The following is a 16,822-nucleotide window of genomic DNA, read 5'->3' on the forward strand; positions in this document are numbered from 1 at the left end:
AATGAGTTTAATATACATATCTTCATTACTGATTGATCATAAGTTATTCCTTTATTCTCACTGAAAAACTTTTCAGGTATGTATTTGTATAAATCAATTCATTATTACTTTTATATCTTATTGTTTATTTTCTTAATTTTTAATAACTTTGATTTTCATTTATTATTATGGTTACATTCTATTACTGGCAAGAGATCATGGTTTTCCATTTCATGGAGTCAATAGAAGTTTCTCTTCAAAACAAATGTGTTTAAGTTTTAAAAGTGACCTCACAAAACCATAAAAAGAAAGAAGGAAAAGGGGGATCAATAGCAAAATTGCAATAAGTAAATATAGAGGATGGTATACGGGATTTCATTATATTGTTCGTTACTTTTTTGTGCATGCTTGGAATTCTGAGTACCAGAAGGGTTAGTTGAGAATTTCATTTCTGGCAGTACGTCAAACTTTTGCTCACTAAACAGTTAGCTTTTCCATGAAATAACTATTTAACGTACTGTTTTCATAAGAGTTAAGGGAATACCTCCAAGCATTCACACACATGTATATACATAAACCTAAATAATGTCATTGGGTAAAACCAAAGTAGGGAACTGGGCAAAATAGTCCTGGGCAAATAGAAAAGTTAGAGCAGCCCTGATAGGCACCAATATCAGCTCTGTGGTTGTGAAACTAAGCCCTGAATCAGCTGTAGAATAGGAGAGCTGACTCTGAGATTCCTGTATTAAGATGGAAACTCCTCAAAGGATATGGAAGAGGTCCCCTATCAGCAGTGACTCCTGGCTTCTGGAAGATGCAAGAGCAACTCCTCTCTGAAGAGGTATCGCCTGTATCTTGGTGTCAAATATGACCATGTACTTTTGATAAAAGAGCCAAATAGGACTTTTTAGAAAAGACAAAATATTTAGATATTGAGGATTCACATAGATTAGGGTGAAACTAATATGAGCTCACAAAGATTATCAACACACAAAGAAACAAACCACCGTGAGTGAGAATCAGCAGAAACAACGTTTAGATCCCCAAGAATTTCAGACATTGTAATTATCAATAAGACTATTTAAATAGCTATAACTACGTATTAAAGGTTTAAAGCACTCATAGGCGCCAGGGCACCCTGACAGCAAAGATCAGCTTCCACCAGTAAGCTATTAAATCATTTGCCTTCCTGGATTAAAACAAAAAAGCATTAATAGGCTACCCAAAATGATTTCTAAAAGAGTCAAATAGAAGTTTTAGGAAACAAATACACAATTGTTGAATTAAAGACTGGGGGGAGGGCGTCCCTGGTGGCACAGTGGTTAAGAATCCGCCTGCCAATGCAGGGGACACAGGTTCGAGTCCTGGTCTGGGAAGATCCCACATGCCACCGGGCAACTGAGCCCATGTGCCACAACTACTGAGGCTGTGCTCTAGAGCCTGTGAGCCACAACTACTGAGCCTGCGTGCCACAGCTACTGAAACCTGCATGCCTAGAGCCTGTGCTCCACAACAAGAGGAGCCACAGCAATGAGAAGCCCGCACACCACAATGAAAAGTAGCCCCCGCTCACCGCAACTAGAGGAAGCCCGCGTGCAGCAACAAAGACCCAATGCAGCCAAAAATATATTTTAAAAATTAAAATAAAATAAAATAAAATAAATAAAGATGGGGGGAATGTGTTAAATAACAGATTAGGAGCCACTTGTTCAATAGAGTATTATATATATATATATATATATACATATATAAATATATATAAATAAGCTTAAAAAGCAGACAGGAAAAAATAAATAAAATGAGTTAAAAGCAACAACCAAAATAAAATAAAATGGGTGTATAACTTTGAACTAGCAAGAAAAAAATAGCTAGTGAAAGAAGGGAAAGAACATGAAAAGATGCTCAACATCACTAATCATTAGAGAAATGCAAATCAAAACCACAATGAGGTATCACCTCACACCAGTCAGAATGGCCATCATCAAAACATCTACAAACAATAAATGCTGGAGAGGGTGTGGAGAAAAGGGAACCCTCTTGCACTGTTGGTGGGAATGTAAGTTGATACAGCCACTATGGAGAACAGTATGGAGGTTCCTTAAAAAACTAAAAATAGAACTACCATATGACCCAGCAATCCCATTACTGGGCATATACCCTGAGAAAACCATAATTCAAAAAGAGTCATGTACCAAAATGTTCACTGCAGCTCTATTTACAATAGCCAGGACATGGAAGCAACCTAAGTGTCCATCGACAGATGAATGGATAAAGAAGATGTGGCACATATATACAATGGAATATTACTCAGCCATAAAAAGAAATGAAATTGAGTTATTTGTAGTGAGGTGGATGGACCTAGAGTCTGTCATACAAAGTGAAGTAAGTCAGAAAGAAAAACAAATACCATACGCTAACACATATATATGGAATCTAAAAAAGTAGTACTGGTGAACCTAGTGGTGGCGCAGGAATAAAGACACAGAGTAGAGAACGGACTTGAGGACAGGTGGTGGGGGTGGAGAGGGGAAGCTGGGACGAAGTGAGAGAGTAGCACTGACGTATATACACTTCCAAATGTAAAATGGATGGCTAGTGGGAAGCTGCTGCATAGCACAGGGAGATCAGCTCAGTGCTTTGTGACAACCTAGAGGGGTGGGATAAAGGAGGCTCAAGAGGGAGGAGAAATGGGGATATATGTATACATATAGTTGATTCACTTTGTTGTACAGCAGAAACTAACACAACAATGTAAAGCAATTATACTCCAATAAAGATACAAAAAAAAGGTAAAGAAGATATAAAGAAGTAATTAATGTGAAAAAGATGACTGAAATATCTATATATAAAAATAAATGCATTTAATGTAAGTGAATTAGCAGCACTTCTGGAATGGAAGAATAAGAATCTCTGAAAACCCACTCCTTCATAAAAGTATGAGAACACTGGCAAAAATTGTCAAAATCAACTTCTTTCGGTATTCTGTAAATTAATCAAAGAAAGGTTTGTGATAATCAGAGAAGTGTCTATTCAATAAAAACAGCTGAATCTTAGTAAGAACAGTGAGCTTTGTGGTGTTTTAACTTGCTTTAGCCCCATTCCCCTCTCCCCGCTCCAAGGTAGCCTTGAAAAACAACAGCTTCACAACCATGGTTGTTGCAAAAATTAGCAATTTAGTAACCACTGGAAGGGGAAGAATAGGTTTGGAGCTCTTCAAAAAGTCCCATTCACAGACAATTGTCATTATGTGACTTGTCTGACATCTCCTTTGGAAAGCTCCATTCTCAGGTCTTGGTTTTATTTGAACTGACTCAGAGCTCACGCTATAAAAACAGGGCATTTGCCAAAATAATCAGTGGCAGTTCTCTAACATTGCACCTGAGACAATGATGCAAAGGCCAGCAGCCTTCTTCTCCCTGGGATGGGCGTCACTCAGCAGGTGTTGGAGACACTTTCTGGAGCATGGCTCAGCTGTGGGGTCACCAGCTTTCCCCTGCGGAAAGCCAGGGGACTCTGTCAGGATCACATGCAGCATCTAACAAGGCTCATACTTTTCAGACCGTCCCCTCCACCCCCATCCCTGTCCATCAAAGCAAGACTTGCTCCTCTGCTTCTCTTCCTCCTGCATTCTTCCCCCATTCTATCTAGGTGAGGGTGGGGTGGGTTCTCTCTCACTGGTTCATTCCCCTCGCAGAGCAGTTAGAGCTCTAATTAGTATCATCAACTGGGCTCACCTTCCTTACCATAGTTGGACAGATGAGTTAAGGAAATATGAACATTTTGAGCTCAGAGTTTTTCAACCTTGACACCATCGACATTTTCAACTAGATAATTCTTTGTTGAGAAGGGCTGTCCTCTGCATTGTAGGACGTTTAGAAGCACCCTGGCCAGTAGCACCTCACAAGTCATGACAATCAAAAATGCCTTCATAAGTCAGGCAGAGAAAGACAAATATCATGATATCACTCATCTGTGGACTCTAAAAAAATGGTATAAACGGACTTATTTACAAAACAGAAACAGACTCACAGATTTTGAAAACAACCTTATGGTTACCAAAGGGGAAACGTGCAGGGGAGGGATAAATTAGGAGCTTGGGATTAACATACACACACTACTATATATAAAATAGATAACCAACAAGGACCTACTGTATAGCACAGGGAACTCTACTCAATATTCTGTAATAACCTATATGGGAAAAGAATCTGAAAAAGATGAATATACATATATATATATATATATGTAGCTGAATCACTTTGCTGTACACCTGAAACTAACACAACATTGTAAATCAACTATACTCCAATAAAATTATTTTTTTTAGAGTGAATGATGGTTTTTATTTTTTTCTTGCTGCTTTGGGTCTTCGCTGATGCACGCGGGCCTTCTCTAGTTGCCATGAGTGGGGGCTACTCTTCGCTGCAGTGCGTGGGATTCTCATCCTGCAGAGCATGGGCCCTAGAGGGTACAGGCTTCAGCAGTTGCGGCGTGTGGGCTCTAGAGTGCAGGCTCAGTAGTTGTGGCGCACGGGCTTTGTTGCTCCACAGCATGTGGGATCTTCCCCGACCAGGGATCGAACCCGTGTCCCCTGCATTGGCAGGCGGATTCCTAAACACTGCACCACCAGGGAAATCCCAATAAAATTCTTTAAAAAAAAATGTCTTCACATATTGCCAAATATCCCTGGGAGCAAAATAGTCCCCCGTTGAGAATTGCCGTTTTAGTTAAACCGGTATAGTTATCTTTGATTCTTGTCTTGTTTTGAGCCAAAACTTACATATCATTATAATTAATATATCAATAAAACTTTTACTTCTGTTTCCAAGAGAAGAAATATATAGTCTAGGTGTTATCACTGCCCCGCCCCCCCCCCCCCCCCCCCCGCCTGACACACACACACACACACACATATCACTAGCAATGGGGTTGTTGTTGCCATCTGACTGGTGAGGAGTCTGGTTCCAAAATTCCATCCTGAGGGCTGCTTTCTGGGGCCACTCTTGACCAACATGACAGTGTGGATTCCTCATCTCATGTGAGTACTTTATTGGCAAGTGTGAGTCCAAGGATCAGGAGTGAAGGACAGGAGTTGTAAAACAGAGGAGAAAGGAGAGCTATTGCAAGGGTGAATTGCAATGCAATGGTGGAGGGGAGGAAGGAGAACCAGTGCAAGGGTGCAATTCTTTGTTGAGGGTGCTCTACAAAGAATTATCTAGTCAAATTGGCCACTTCCAAAGGCATTTGGTTGTTTGATCCTGCAAGACAGTTCGAAAGCTGTATGAAATATCTGAGGAGAGTCTGAGGGGAAAAAGAGAGAAGCATGTATTCATCAGTTACTGACTCCATTGGTCAAAGATTTGTCCCATGAGGCATTGACCGCTCCCCACTTCCGCACTTCTGGCTTGCACCTGTCCCAGTGCTGAACGGTTCCAGCAGTCCCATAATCCCAAGGTATCAAGACACAAGCCCTGATGCAGAAAGCGAGAAGCCCGAGTTATGGACTTGAGGTGAAGCTCACTTAGGTTACAGCTGCTGAAGCTGGAATAAGATCAGTGGTGGTGAAATAAGCAGCTGATGAAGCCAAGAGGATCTGCCATGGGGCATAAGAAGTGTTTGATACATTTGCACACCGAATTCGTGTGTTGCAATTCATTCCTGGTACACATTCAACCAAAGTACCCTGCACATACACACGCTAACTTCAGCTTTCTCTCTCTTTTTTTTTTTTTTGCGTTACGCGGGCCTCTCACTGTTGGGGCCCCTCCCGTTGCGGAGCACAGGCTCCGGACGCGCAGGCTCAGCGGCCATGGCTCCCGGGCCCAGCCGCTCCGCGGCATGTGGGATCTTCCCGGACTGGGGCACGAACCCATGTACCCTGCATCAGCAGGCGAACGCTCAACCACTGCGCCACCAGGGAAGCCCCAGCTTTCTCTTTATAAAATGAGGATAATCACCTCAAGCTTGCTGGATTGTTCTGAGAATTAGAGATCTGCATGTATAAAGCCTGATCACAGTGTCAGTTCAATAAATACGCTCCGTATGTGTGTAACTATTTTATTAGTCAGATGTAATAAGCCATTCCGATTGACCATAAGGGCCCAGTGTAGTGAGGCCAAAGTCAAAGGTTCCACCTTGTGTAGGCAGTGAATTTGGCTTATGCTGCTCAGACAGCCAGAACTTGATCGCTCTACAGTTAACCTTCAGTGAGCAACTATCGTGTCCCTGGTTCTGGGCTGCCTTGAGGACCTGGAGACCAGAGTCATTCCTGATCCTTCCCCCCAAAGCACTCCCACGCCGGCAAAGATAGGCAAACAATAACAACTGCCATGGTTTAAGCAAGCACAGGGGACTATGGGAGCAAAAGAAGTCCTGGGAGGCGAAGGCAGGCTCTCCCTAGGAGGAGGAAAGGGTACCGACAGCTGGAGGGTTGTGTAGGTGATAACCAAGCAAAGACCGGCGGCGGGGCAAAATGTTTCTCACCGGCTCACTCAGTGCAACTTCACCGTCGTTTACTGGGCCCCTGCTATAGTCAAGGTGGTGGTCAGATGCCGAGGCGGGGACAGAGCGGGGAGTGAGGCCAATCTCCAGTCACCCCTCACTGCTCCAAGGGCATAAGGTAGACCGTCGCAGGAGTGAAGGAAAAAATTACCTCACTTACGGGGGGTGTCCCTAGGAACAGACATCATCCTTCCCTAGATCACTGATTCAACACTCAAAAACTAATTGACTCGTTCTCCCTCACTGGTTAATTAAATTTTTATGGCCAAAAAAGAATGGGGAGAGTGATGACATTTTTTTCTTTTCACAATCGTCTTCCGTTACGCTACTTTATATTTCAATAAGAAAAGAGGTATAACCAAACATAAAGTAAACCCAGAATTCTCTGCGCCCCCCACCCCCGGAGCGAGGTGAGCCAAGGCGGACCCTCTCACGTCCCCACCGGTCCGCCCAGCGCCACCTGCCTCTTTAAGAGCCGAAGCCTAGCCCTTCGAGGGGCCGCAGACGAAGCGAGCTTCGGTACAGTTGCCCGCAGAGGTCTCGGGAAGCGGCGTCTCCGGGAGGTGCTGTCTTTTTAAGGAGGCGGGGCTCTACCCGGAGGAGGTGGAGAAGGTCTGCCCCTCGGATCTCCGGTTTCCGGCAACTCGGCGGCAACAGAGCCTGCTCGAGGAATCTGAGGTCCGAAGCTTCCTCGCACCAGCTGGACGCCGAGCCCCGCGAGGTGAGGTGGCGGGGTCTGTGGGGCCGGCTCGGGGCTGAGGGAGCTCGGGATCTCCTGCCCACCCGGGCCGCTGCGGCCCAGCTTCTCCTCCTAAAACACTGTCCGTGGTTCTTGGGTAGCTCTTTCCCTGACCGTCCTGGACTCACGGTGCCCCAGGCTGTAGGGTCCCCATCACTCCAGCGCCTACTAATTGCTTCGCTATGCACTAAGCGCCTTACACTTACTTGCCTCTGTTAATGGCACCCAGTATCGTGTGAGTAGGTACAATTATGAACCCATTTTACAGATGAGAAAATTGAGGCCCCCCAGGAGCCCACAGTGTTACGGCCAGAAGCAGCAGAATCGGGAATCAAACCCAGGTCTGTTCGATTCCAGAGCCTGTGCCCTTAACCACTGGCTAGGCTGACAGCCTTTGCTCTCCACTGCCCTCATAAACACTTCTCTCAAACCCCAGCCTCCCCTTCCTCATTCTTCCATCTCCAGGCTGCACCTGGCCCCTAAACACGCACACAGTGAGATTGCATGGAACCAGTGGAGCCCCCCACCATTAGTTTTTTTTTTATAACGGTTTTAATAGTATCTGATGCTAAATGGTTATCTTTATATAAACCTATCGGATTCCACTAAAAAAGGACGCAAGGAAAAGCAATACCATTTCTAATGCTGAAATAAGATTCGTTTGTAGATTTTTTAATGTTATCATATGAAATTTATTTATTTTTCCTTTTTAGACCTCTGCAAATTATCTTCCTAATAATTGGGAGAAGACCCTTGGCTGAATGGCAGCTGTAGATGACTTGCAGTTTGAAGGTACATCCGTTGGGTGCCCACCTTTTATGATCAGTATTTCTGTAGTCACAGCAGAATTTCCGTTGCTATGCTGGTGCATGTATTAAAGAAGATTATTTCAGACATCTTGGTAAAAGAATGTTTGCCACAGTCAGGTTATTCTGTTTGTTCACATCAGCTGTTCTTTTTTGCCAAACAGCCCTTCAGATTGATAATATCATACATTTAGTGCAGTGATTACAGAAAATGTTTATAGAGTTCTTGGTTTAGTTCAACACGCATTTATTGAGCACCTGTTTTGTGCTTAGAATTCTGCTAGATACAGGAGATCAAAAGATAAAGGAGAAGCTTTTTACACTGGTAGAGTAGATAAAAGTGTAAAAAGATAATTATAATGAAATGTGATCAGGTCATTCCTTCACTGACTCAGTAAATCTCTCATGAGTGTGACCATGAACCAGGGAATTGTTCTAGTTACCAGGGTAGAAGAGTGAACAATTTCTTCCCTTATGAAGCTCTCAGTGTAGGGAGGGAGACATTTATTTGTTAAATGATCATTTAAATATATATCTATAAACTATGAAAGTGCTGGAGGAAAAGTTCATAACTCACAACCCAGAGCCTGACCTAAGCTGGGGATTGACGAACGCTCATTTGCCTTGTAAACACTTGTATAGTATTTCCTAAATGGCAGGCAGTGTTCTAAGTGCTTTACAAATATTTACTCATTTACTCCTTATGTCAACTTTATGAAATAGTTATTTTATTCTCCCTATTTTACCAATGAGGAAACTGAAGCACAGGAAAATTAAGTCATTTGCTTAAAGGTTATAGTAAGTGGTAAAGCTGGGTTTGAACCCAGGCATCACAACATATGCTATCTTACTACTATCTAAGGAAGAGATACGATGTTTAAAGAGAAATCCACTTCATTGGCCAATACTGTCAGTTCCATCTGCAAAATACAACCAGCATCTGACCACTTCTCGCCACCTCTACCGCTATCCCACTGTGCTCAAGGTCACCATCACCTTACGTCTGGATTATAGCCCTTACCTTCCTTCAGGTCTTCCTGCATCCTCCCTTACCCCCCTACAGTCTGTATTTTGCAGCCAGAGTAGACCTTTAAAACCAAGTCAGATCACGTCATTCCTTCTAAAACTTCCGGTGGCTCCCATCTCACTAGGAGTGGAAGGCAGAGCCCTTTCTGTGCTTAGGAGGCCCTACATGATCCAGGCCTCCACTGCCTCTGATTTCATCTCCTGCTACTCTAGCCCTTTCTCTCTGCCTACCCACATGGGCCTCATCACTGTCCCTCCTAGATGCCAGGTACACTAACAGCTTAGGGTTTTTGAGCCATCCTTCTGTTTGGGACATTCTTAGTCCAGATAGCCACATGGCTTGTTCCCTTGCTCTGCTTAAATCTCACTTCATTCCAGAGGCCTTCCTTGGTCATCCTATCTGGGAGTACAGTGCAAGAAAGTTCAAGTGTAAAGAACAGCACGTGCAGAGTACTTGAGAAGGGAGGAAGTCTGTTTCATTTTCTTTCCCAAGGAATTAAAAGAAGGCCAGAGTACCAGAGCACAGATGGTGGGGGAGGCCTGTCACAAGGTGAGGTTTGAGAGGAAGTAGGAGCCAAGTCACACAGGACTTTCTACACCATGTTAAAGACTTGGCTCTTTAGAAAAGAACACAGGGTGCTGTGGGGGTCGTGGAAAGCTTCTCCGAGGAAAAATGGTAGTGTTAAATGAAAACGTGAAGGTCAGGGCCCTGCAGGTGGGAGACATTGTGTCAGGAAAGGAACAGAGGCAAAACATAGCGTAGGATGTAGAAGCAGATAATGTTGGTGGCAGAAATAAGAAACCAGTCTTGCCCTCAAGGCACTGAGGTGGACAAGAATAACTAATACAGAGCAGAATATGTGAATAGTCATGTGCAAGGTACACACATCCTACATTAAAATCAGATTTTCCATCTGCTGTTCTTCACACATGGAACACGTTTTCTGTCTTCTGGGTCTTGCTCATCCCATACTCTTTGCCTGAGATGCCATGCCCACTGCTTCTGGCCATCCTTCTCATACGGCACCTTTTCCAAGTAGCCTTTCCTAATCCCATCAACTAGATGAGTTATCATCTCTTGAACCTCTTTGGACTTGATACCTCTAAAGTGACACTCTCTGTTCCTCCTTCTGGCATGTCATTTCCCCTGGTAAACTACTGTTTTTAAAATATGAAACTTAAATATATCTTCCTTGGACTGATTCCCTCAGGCAAAGTTATAACCATCTTTTTAAATGTCAGTGCCCTGTCCAGTCAGTAAATGATAGCAATAACAGTATTTATTATCTCATATCATCCTCAAAATCTCTCTGCGAGATAAGTATTGTCTACTTTTTATAGTTGAAGAAACAGAGACTCAGAGATATGGAGTGATTTGCCCAAGGTCATGGAGTGCTAGAGTCTTAGCTTAAACAGAGGACCCTCTCATTCCAGAGCCTCATGCTGCCAAAACATGGGAGACTGAAGCTTGAGTAGTTGTTACGGATCAGCCACCGTATTAACTTCAGTCACTTTAATTCTCTCCATAAAACTATTTGCGTAGCTGAAAGGCAGTAAGATTGGGCTCGATTATCCAAGAGCCCCATCCTACTGCCATGATCATAGTGTTACAGTGGTGCCCTGCTGGCCTCCTTCCTGAGTCCTGCCAAATTCCACAGCTGCCCTAAATTTTATCTAAGAGCAGCTAAATAAAGTTTGTTAGGATGCCCAGAGACAGGAAGTCACAATCATTGCTGGTGGACATGAATAGGTGAGGTTCTTTTGGAGAACAGTTTAGCAGGATGGCTCAAGAGCCTTAAAGATGGTCTGCACCCTTTGACCTGGTGATCACACTGATAGTGTTCATACTAAGGCAATAACCCCAAAAGCTTTCTCCTCACAGATGCTCCTTACAGTGTTATTTGTACTAATGAAAAACAAGAAGCACCCAAACATCCAATAACAGTGGAATCATTGTGTTAACTTGTGGTGTCTCTCTCCTACTGTTCCCACCTCCAGCTGATGAGCTGTTATGTAGCCACATAACTGATCATTTTAAAGACTGATATAATATGAAAAAAATAATTTTTTCTATAATCCCTGGCAGATGGAGCAGGGTACAACATTGTTTACATAGTACGGTCGCATCCTAAATCAGTACTTGGTACACTGTAGGCACGCAGTAAATATTTGTTGAGTGAATGATCATCACTGGCATGAATTTACTCTAGAGAGAAAAGGAAATATACCAAAAGTTAATAGTGTTTGCTTTTATGTGGATGGGACTAAGAGTGATTTTTATTCTGTTGTTTCTACTTTTTTTTTTTTTTTTTTTTTGCGGTACACGGGCCTCTCACTGTCGTGGCCTCTCCTGTTGCGGAGCACAGGCTCCGGACGTGCAGGCTCAGCAGCCATGGCTCACAGGCCCAGCCGCTCCGCGGCATGTGGGATCTTCCCGGACCGGGGCACGAACCCGTGTCCCCTGCATCGGCAGGCGGACTCTCAACCACTGCGCCACCAGGGAAGCCCTCTACTTTAATTTTCGTCCTCGTGTTTTCTGTAGTGATTACATAGGACTTATTGGAAAAAATAACTTCCATTAAGTTTTTTTGAACTTGAATCAAAGAAGAGAGGGTTAGATTGGTTACCTGCTACTGGCCAGGCACTCTGCTAAGGGCTTTACTTGAGTAATATTCCTAACTTTCTCAAAATTCCTGAAAATAAATATTATTCTCCCTATCGTATAGATGAAAACACTGAAGCTTATAGAGGTTAAGTTACTCAGGCTTGAATACTTAGTAAGTAACTGAGCCAGGACTAAAATTCTGGTCTGACTTCAAATTCTGTTGTTTTCATAATCATTTTTCTTTGTCAGCTTGATTTCTAGATGAGATTTTTTTTCAGAGCCTTTTGCCACTTGTCTCAGATAGGGTCTATAGCAAAGCTGAGGTTGTAACAGCTTGTCTTTAAATTAAAAGTATGGCATTTCCAGTGTGGGTAAGGTCACTGATACCCTTGTACTCTAATTGATTTCAGAATTTGGTAATACAGCCACTTCTCTAGCAGCACACCCAGATGCCACCACAATAAGCATCGAGGATCCTGGTGAAACCCCAAAACACCAGCCAGGACCCCCAGGAGGCTCAGGGAGAGAAGAGGATGATGAGTTACTAGGAAATGATGACTCTGACAAAACTGAGGTTTGAACTTGTCTTTTAAATTGTTTTTTTCTTTTACCTTTTTTTTTTAACATCTTTATTGGAGTATAATTGCTTTACAATGGTGTGTTAGTTTCTGCTTTATAACAAAGTGAATAAGCTATACACATACATATATCCCCATATCTCCTCCCTCTTGCATCTCCCTCCCACCCGCCCTATCCCATCCCTCTAGGTGGTCACAAAGCACCGAGCTGATCACCCTGTGCTATGCAGCTGCTTCCCACTAGCTATCTGTTTTACATTTCGTAGTGTATATAAGTCTATGCCACTGTCTCACTTCGTCCCAGCTTACTCTTTTAACTTTTAAGAACCTCGCTCACACATTTATTCACTGTCTCCTGTGTGCCAGGTAGAATGCCAAGCAGTGGTGACACGAAGGTAAATCATGTAAATCAAGGTAAAACTGCCTTGGGGGAGAAACAGACAAGCAAACAGACCATTGTTACCCATGGGAAGCATGCTGGGGTTGTGGGAGCAGAGACAAGGGGGTTACAGAAGGCTTCCTGGAGGCGGTGACATTTAAACTGAATCTTGTTGAAAGAATAGGCGAACCCAGGAAGAAGGTGTGGAAGGTGATCTGGGCAAAGGGAACAGTTTTGGTGACGTCACAGAGGCATGACGGAACATGGTACAGAAAGCACATCTTCCATCTTCATGTAGGTTGGGAGCAAAATATAGGTGGAGACAGGAGATGAGGCTCACAGATAGGCAAGGACTCAACCCCCTGAGTATGAATTGTATTCTGAAAACTGTTGGGAGCCGTTGAAAGATTTTAAACAATATGACTAGATGCGTTTAAAGATATTTAAGATACAGTGGCCCTGTGGAGTATGAGTTGGTGGGAGACGGACCAGAGGCCAGAAAACCAGGTAGGAGACTGAAGTGGCCTGAACTAGAACTGGATACGGATGTTTAGCAGATGGGCTCACTAGGACTTGGTGGAAAAGGGGTGAGGAAGAGAGGGAAGATTCTATGGAGAGTTCTAGGTTTCTGCATCTGGTTGAATCTTGAATATCAGAGCTGTTTTTGATCACAAAAATGTACTTGCATGTACACTGTTGGTGCATTCCAGAAAAACAGTATTTCTAGTAATATTTTATAAATGGATCATCATCGTGATTCACTAGAGGAGTACTCAGTTTATAGCAGTGTGTTCACAGGCTCATGAAATAGCGGAGTGGCGAGTGCTCTTCGTGGAACTCCATGCAATATCAAAATAAGTACCAAAGTGTATGTCAGATTAAATAGCATTGTGTACTAGATATTGTGGCAAGAGCTCAGACTTAGGAGCCTGAGTTTGAATCCAGGTCTGCCCAGTAGTAATAGCTCTGTGGTCTTGGATAAGGTACTTTATTTCCCTAAACCTGGATTTCCTCATTGGAAATATAAGAAAATAGTATACTGACTATTGTCATCATTATCATCACAAGAGCTAATATTTATTCAGTGTTTAATAGCTGCCAGGTACCATTTAAAGTTCCTTACTTGGATCATCTCATTTAATCCTTAAAACAACCCTACACAAGGAACTATTCTCAGCTTCATTTTGTAAATGAGAAACCGGAGGCACAGACTTTAAGGGACTTGCCCCAGGACACACAACTGGCAGGTGCACATGGAACTTTAAAGCAAGGCACTCTGAGTCCCTCTGTATTAGAGTAGTGTATGTTAAGTGCTTATCAAAGTCGTTGGCACCCTCAGGATACAGGAATGATTTTTAGTATAACTGAGTGTATTAATTAGTTGCGGTTCTCCAGAGAAATAGATCAATAGGATATGTATATGTAGAGAAAGAGATTTACTTTTTTTTAAATTGGTTCACATGATTGTGGATGCTTGGTGAGTCCAAAATCTGATGGAGGATGCTGGCAGGCTGGAGACTCAGGAAAGAGAATTTGAATCCAAAGGCATTGTGCTGGAGAAGTAGGAAGAGCTGATATTGCAGATGAAGTCTGAGGGCATCTGCTGGAGGAGTCCCTCTTGCTCAGGGGGTCACAGCCTTTGGTTCTCTTCAGGCCTTCACCTGATTGGCTGTGGTCCACCCACATTATGGAGGGCAATCTGCTTTATTCAAAAAGTCCACCAATTTAAATGTAAAGCTCATCCAAAAACACCCTTACAGAAACATCCAGAACAATGTTTGGTCAAATATCTGGCATCATGGCCCAGCCAAGTTGACACATAAAATTTACCATCACACTGAACAACAGCAGCCATCAAAACTTTAAGAAGAAACGTATAGGGAAAAAATCTTAAAACTGAAAACATCATATCCATTATCCTAATTTCGTCAGGGTATCGGGAAGAGGTTACCAATATTCTATGATAGTGACAGAATTTCTTGACCTAGCTTATGGAACATGGGTCTCTGGTGTTCAGTATCTTGCAATATTAGAGTTGGAAAGAATCTGCAGTTTCCTCTACAATAAGTCCCCTACATACGAACCTTCAAGTTGCAAACTTTCAAAGATTCGAACGTGTGTTCGCATGTCCAGTCATGTAAGTTCATGTGTCTGGCGTACATTGTCACATGTGTGCATCCTCTACAAGTGTTTGTGCTTTTGTGAACTTTACTGTACAGTACTGTATAGAGTGTAGTATCTTTATTTCAAGCCCAGGATGTCCAGAAGCAAGCGTAAAAGCAGCGGTGATATAGCTGGTACAGTACTACCCAGACATTACTGGATCGTTTTTTTAAGAGGGTAGATAGAATTGAATGCAGCAAGGAACCAGAACCTGTGCCATCAGTGGCAGGAGTGAGTGAAATTGCACCTTGCCCTCCGTGTCCTATTGCTGAAGATCCTTCAGCTCTACCATCTCCCACCTCCTCTCCCTCCTCCAGTCAGTAACTCTTCTTGCCTGTTCACTCAGTGCCAGCCCCTGTATGCCAGCTGTTATACTGTACTACTGTACTTTTCAAGGTACTGTACTGTAAGATTAAAAATGTTTTCTTGGGCTTCCCTGGTGGCGCAGTGGTTGAGAGTCCGCCTGCCGATGCAGGGACGCGGGTTCGTGCCCTGGTCCGGGAAGATCCCACATGCCGCGGAGTGGCTGGGCCCATGAGCCATGGCCGCTGAGCCTGCGCGTCCGGAGCCTGTGCTCTACAACGGGAGAGGCCACAACAGTGAGAGGCCCGCGTACCGCAAAAAAAAAAAAAAAAAGTTTTCTTTATTTTTTGTGTTTGTTTTTCATGTATTTGTGTGAAAAGTATTATAAACCTATTACAGTGCAGTACTGTATAGCTGATTGTGTTCGTTGGGCACCTAGGCTAACTTTGTTGGACTTAGGAACAAATTGGATTTCCAAACGCACTCTCGGCATGGAACTTGTTCGTATACAGGGGACTTACTGTATTTCAGCTTCCCTCTCAAGATATTAATGCTGTCCGTGGTATGTCAGAAAGACAGCACTTGAATACCTCTAGGAGCAGGCTGCTCATGACCATGGAAAGCAGCCCCTACCACTTTTGTTAAACTTTAATGGTGGAAAAATTTTCCTTATAGTGAACAAAAAATATCTGCCTATAGTACCTTCCCTCGTCTTGCAAAGGTCCTTAGAGTGCATCTGTACTTTTTGCTGTATGAATCCTCTTCAGATATCTGAGGATGACAGTCACACTTCCTGGCATGGGGCGTGCATTCTTCTGTAGAGAGCTGTGCTCTTGGTACAGGCGTGACCCTCCTAGTGCACCTTTTCTAAATAGGAATTTTGGTTTTTTGTTAGAGCAGTATATTTTAAGTTTTTAATTCTTTAGAGTGAGTCAGTATATCAGATTTTTGAGAATTCAGGTGGTGATAGTAGTGAGGATGTTGAAGCGGAGGAAGGGGAAAAGATATTTATACTGACTGCCTTCTGTAGGTACATGTTTGTGTGTGTGTATATACATATATATGTTGTTTTGCATAGTAATTAAGCTAGTCCTTCCTATTATCCTATAAGGTAGATCTTCTTACTTGTACTTTTTATTTTTAAAATTATTTTATATACTTCTTTGCGGTACACGGGCCTCTCACTGTTGTGGCCTCTCCTGTTGCGGAGCACAGGCTCCGGACGCGCAGGCTCAGCGGCCATGGCTCACGGGCCCAGCCGCTCCGCGGCATGTGGGATCCTCCCGGACCGGAGCACGAACCCGCATCCCCTGCATCAGCAGGCGGACTCTCAACCACTGCGCCACCAGGGAAGCCCACCTGTACTTTTTAGATAAGGAAGACTGAGATGAGTCTAGTGATTTGATGAAGCCATCCCTTAGTGGAGGGACCAGGATTTGAAACCTTTTGGTGTGTCTTCAGAACTGATGCTTTTATGTCAGGCTGAGAATTGGGCGTGGCTGTGGTAAATTTGATTGATGAATGCAGAAGAGTTATGTCTTTCGTACATCTTGATTTTCCATTAGACCCTCTCTCTTTCTGTGGGTAGCTAGAATAAGGAAATTGCTTCTGTGTTCATTACGTTTTTTATTTTACCTCTGACAGTTACTTGCTGGACAGAAGAAAAGCTCCCCCTTCTGGACATTTGAATACTATCAAACATTCTTTGATGTAGACACTTACCAGGTTTGTAAACCAGATTTA

General features: G+C 43.3%; 1 protein-coding gene across 3 annotated transcripts in view; it reads left to right on the plus strand.

Annotated features, from left to right (window-relative positions):
- The first annotated feature begins 7,085 nt into the window (after window positions 1-7,085).
- The window catches only part of YIPF1 (Yip1 domain family member 1), a 35,014-nt gene continuing 25,277 nt past the window's right edge, over window positions 7,086-16,822 (plus strand). For 2 of the 3 annotated variants that reach the window (XM_060140018.1, XM_060140020.1), the window contains exons 1-5: window positions 7,093-7,201; window positions 7,488-7,560; window positions 7,933-8,011; window positions 12,067-12,230; window positions 16,724-16,804. In XM_060140018.1, the coding sequence (XP_059996001.1) occupies window positions 7,981-8,011; window positions 12,067-12,230; window positions 16,724-16,804 (276 nt within the window). In that variant the 5' untranslated portion in view covers window positions 7,093-7,201; window positions 7,488-7,560; window positions 7,933-7,980. Of the gene's footprint in view, window positions 7,202-7,487; window positions 7,561-7,932; window positions 8,012-12,066; window positions 12,231-16,723; window positions 16,805-16,822 lie in introns of all 3 variants that reach the window. The other variant, XM_060140019.1, reaches the window with a different exon arrangement.

This window comes from Lagenorhynchus albirostris, chromosome 2, assembly GCF_949774975.1.
Source record: "Lagenorhynchus albirostris chromosome 2, mLagAlb1.1, whole genome shotgun sequence".
Lineage (NCBI taxonomy): Eukaryota > Metazoa > Chordata > Mammalia > Artiodactyla > Delphinidae > Lagenorhynchus > Lagenorhynchus albirostris.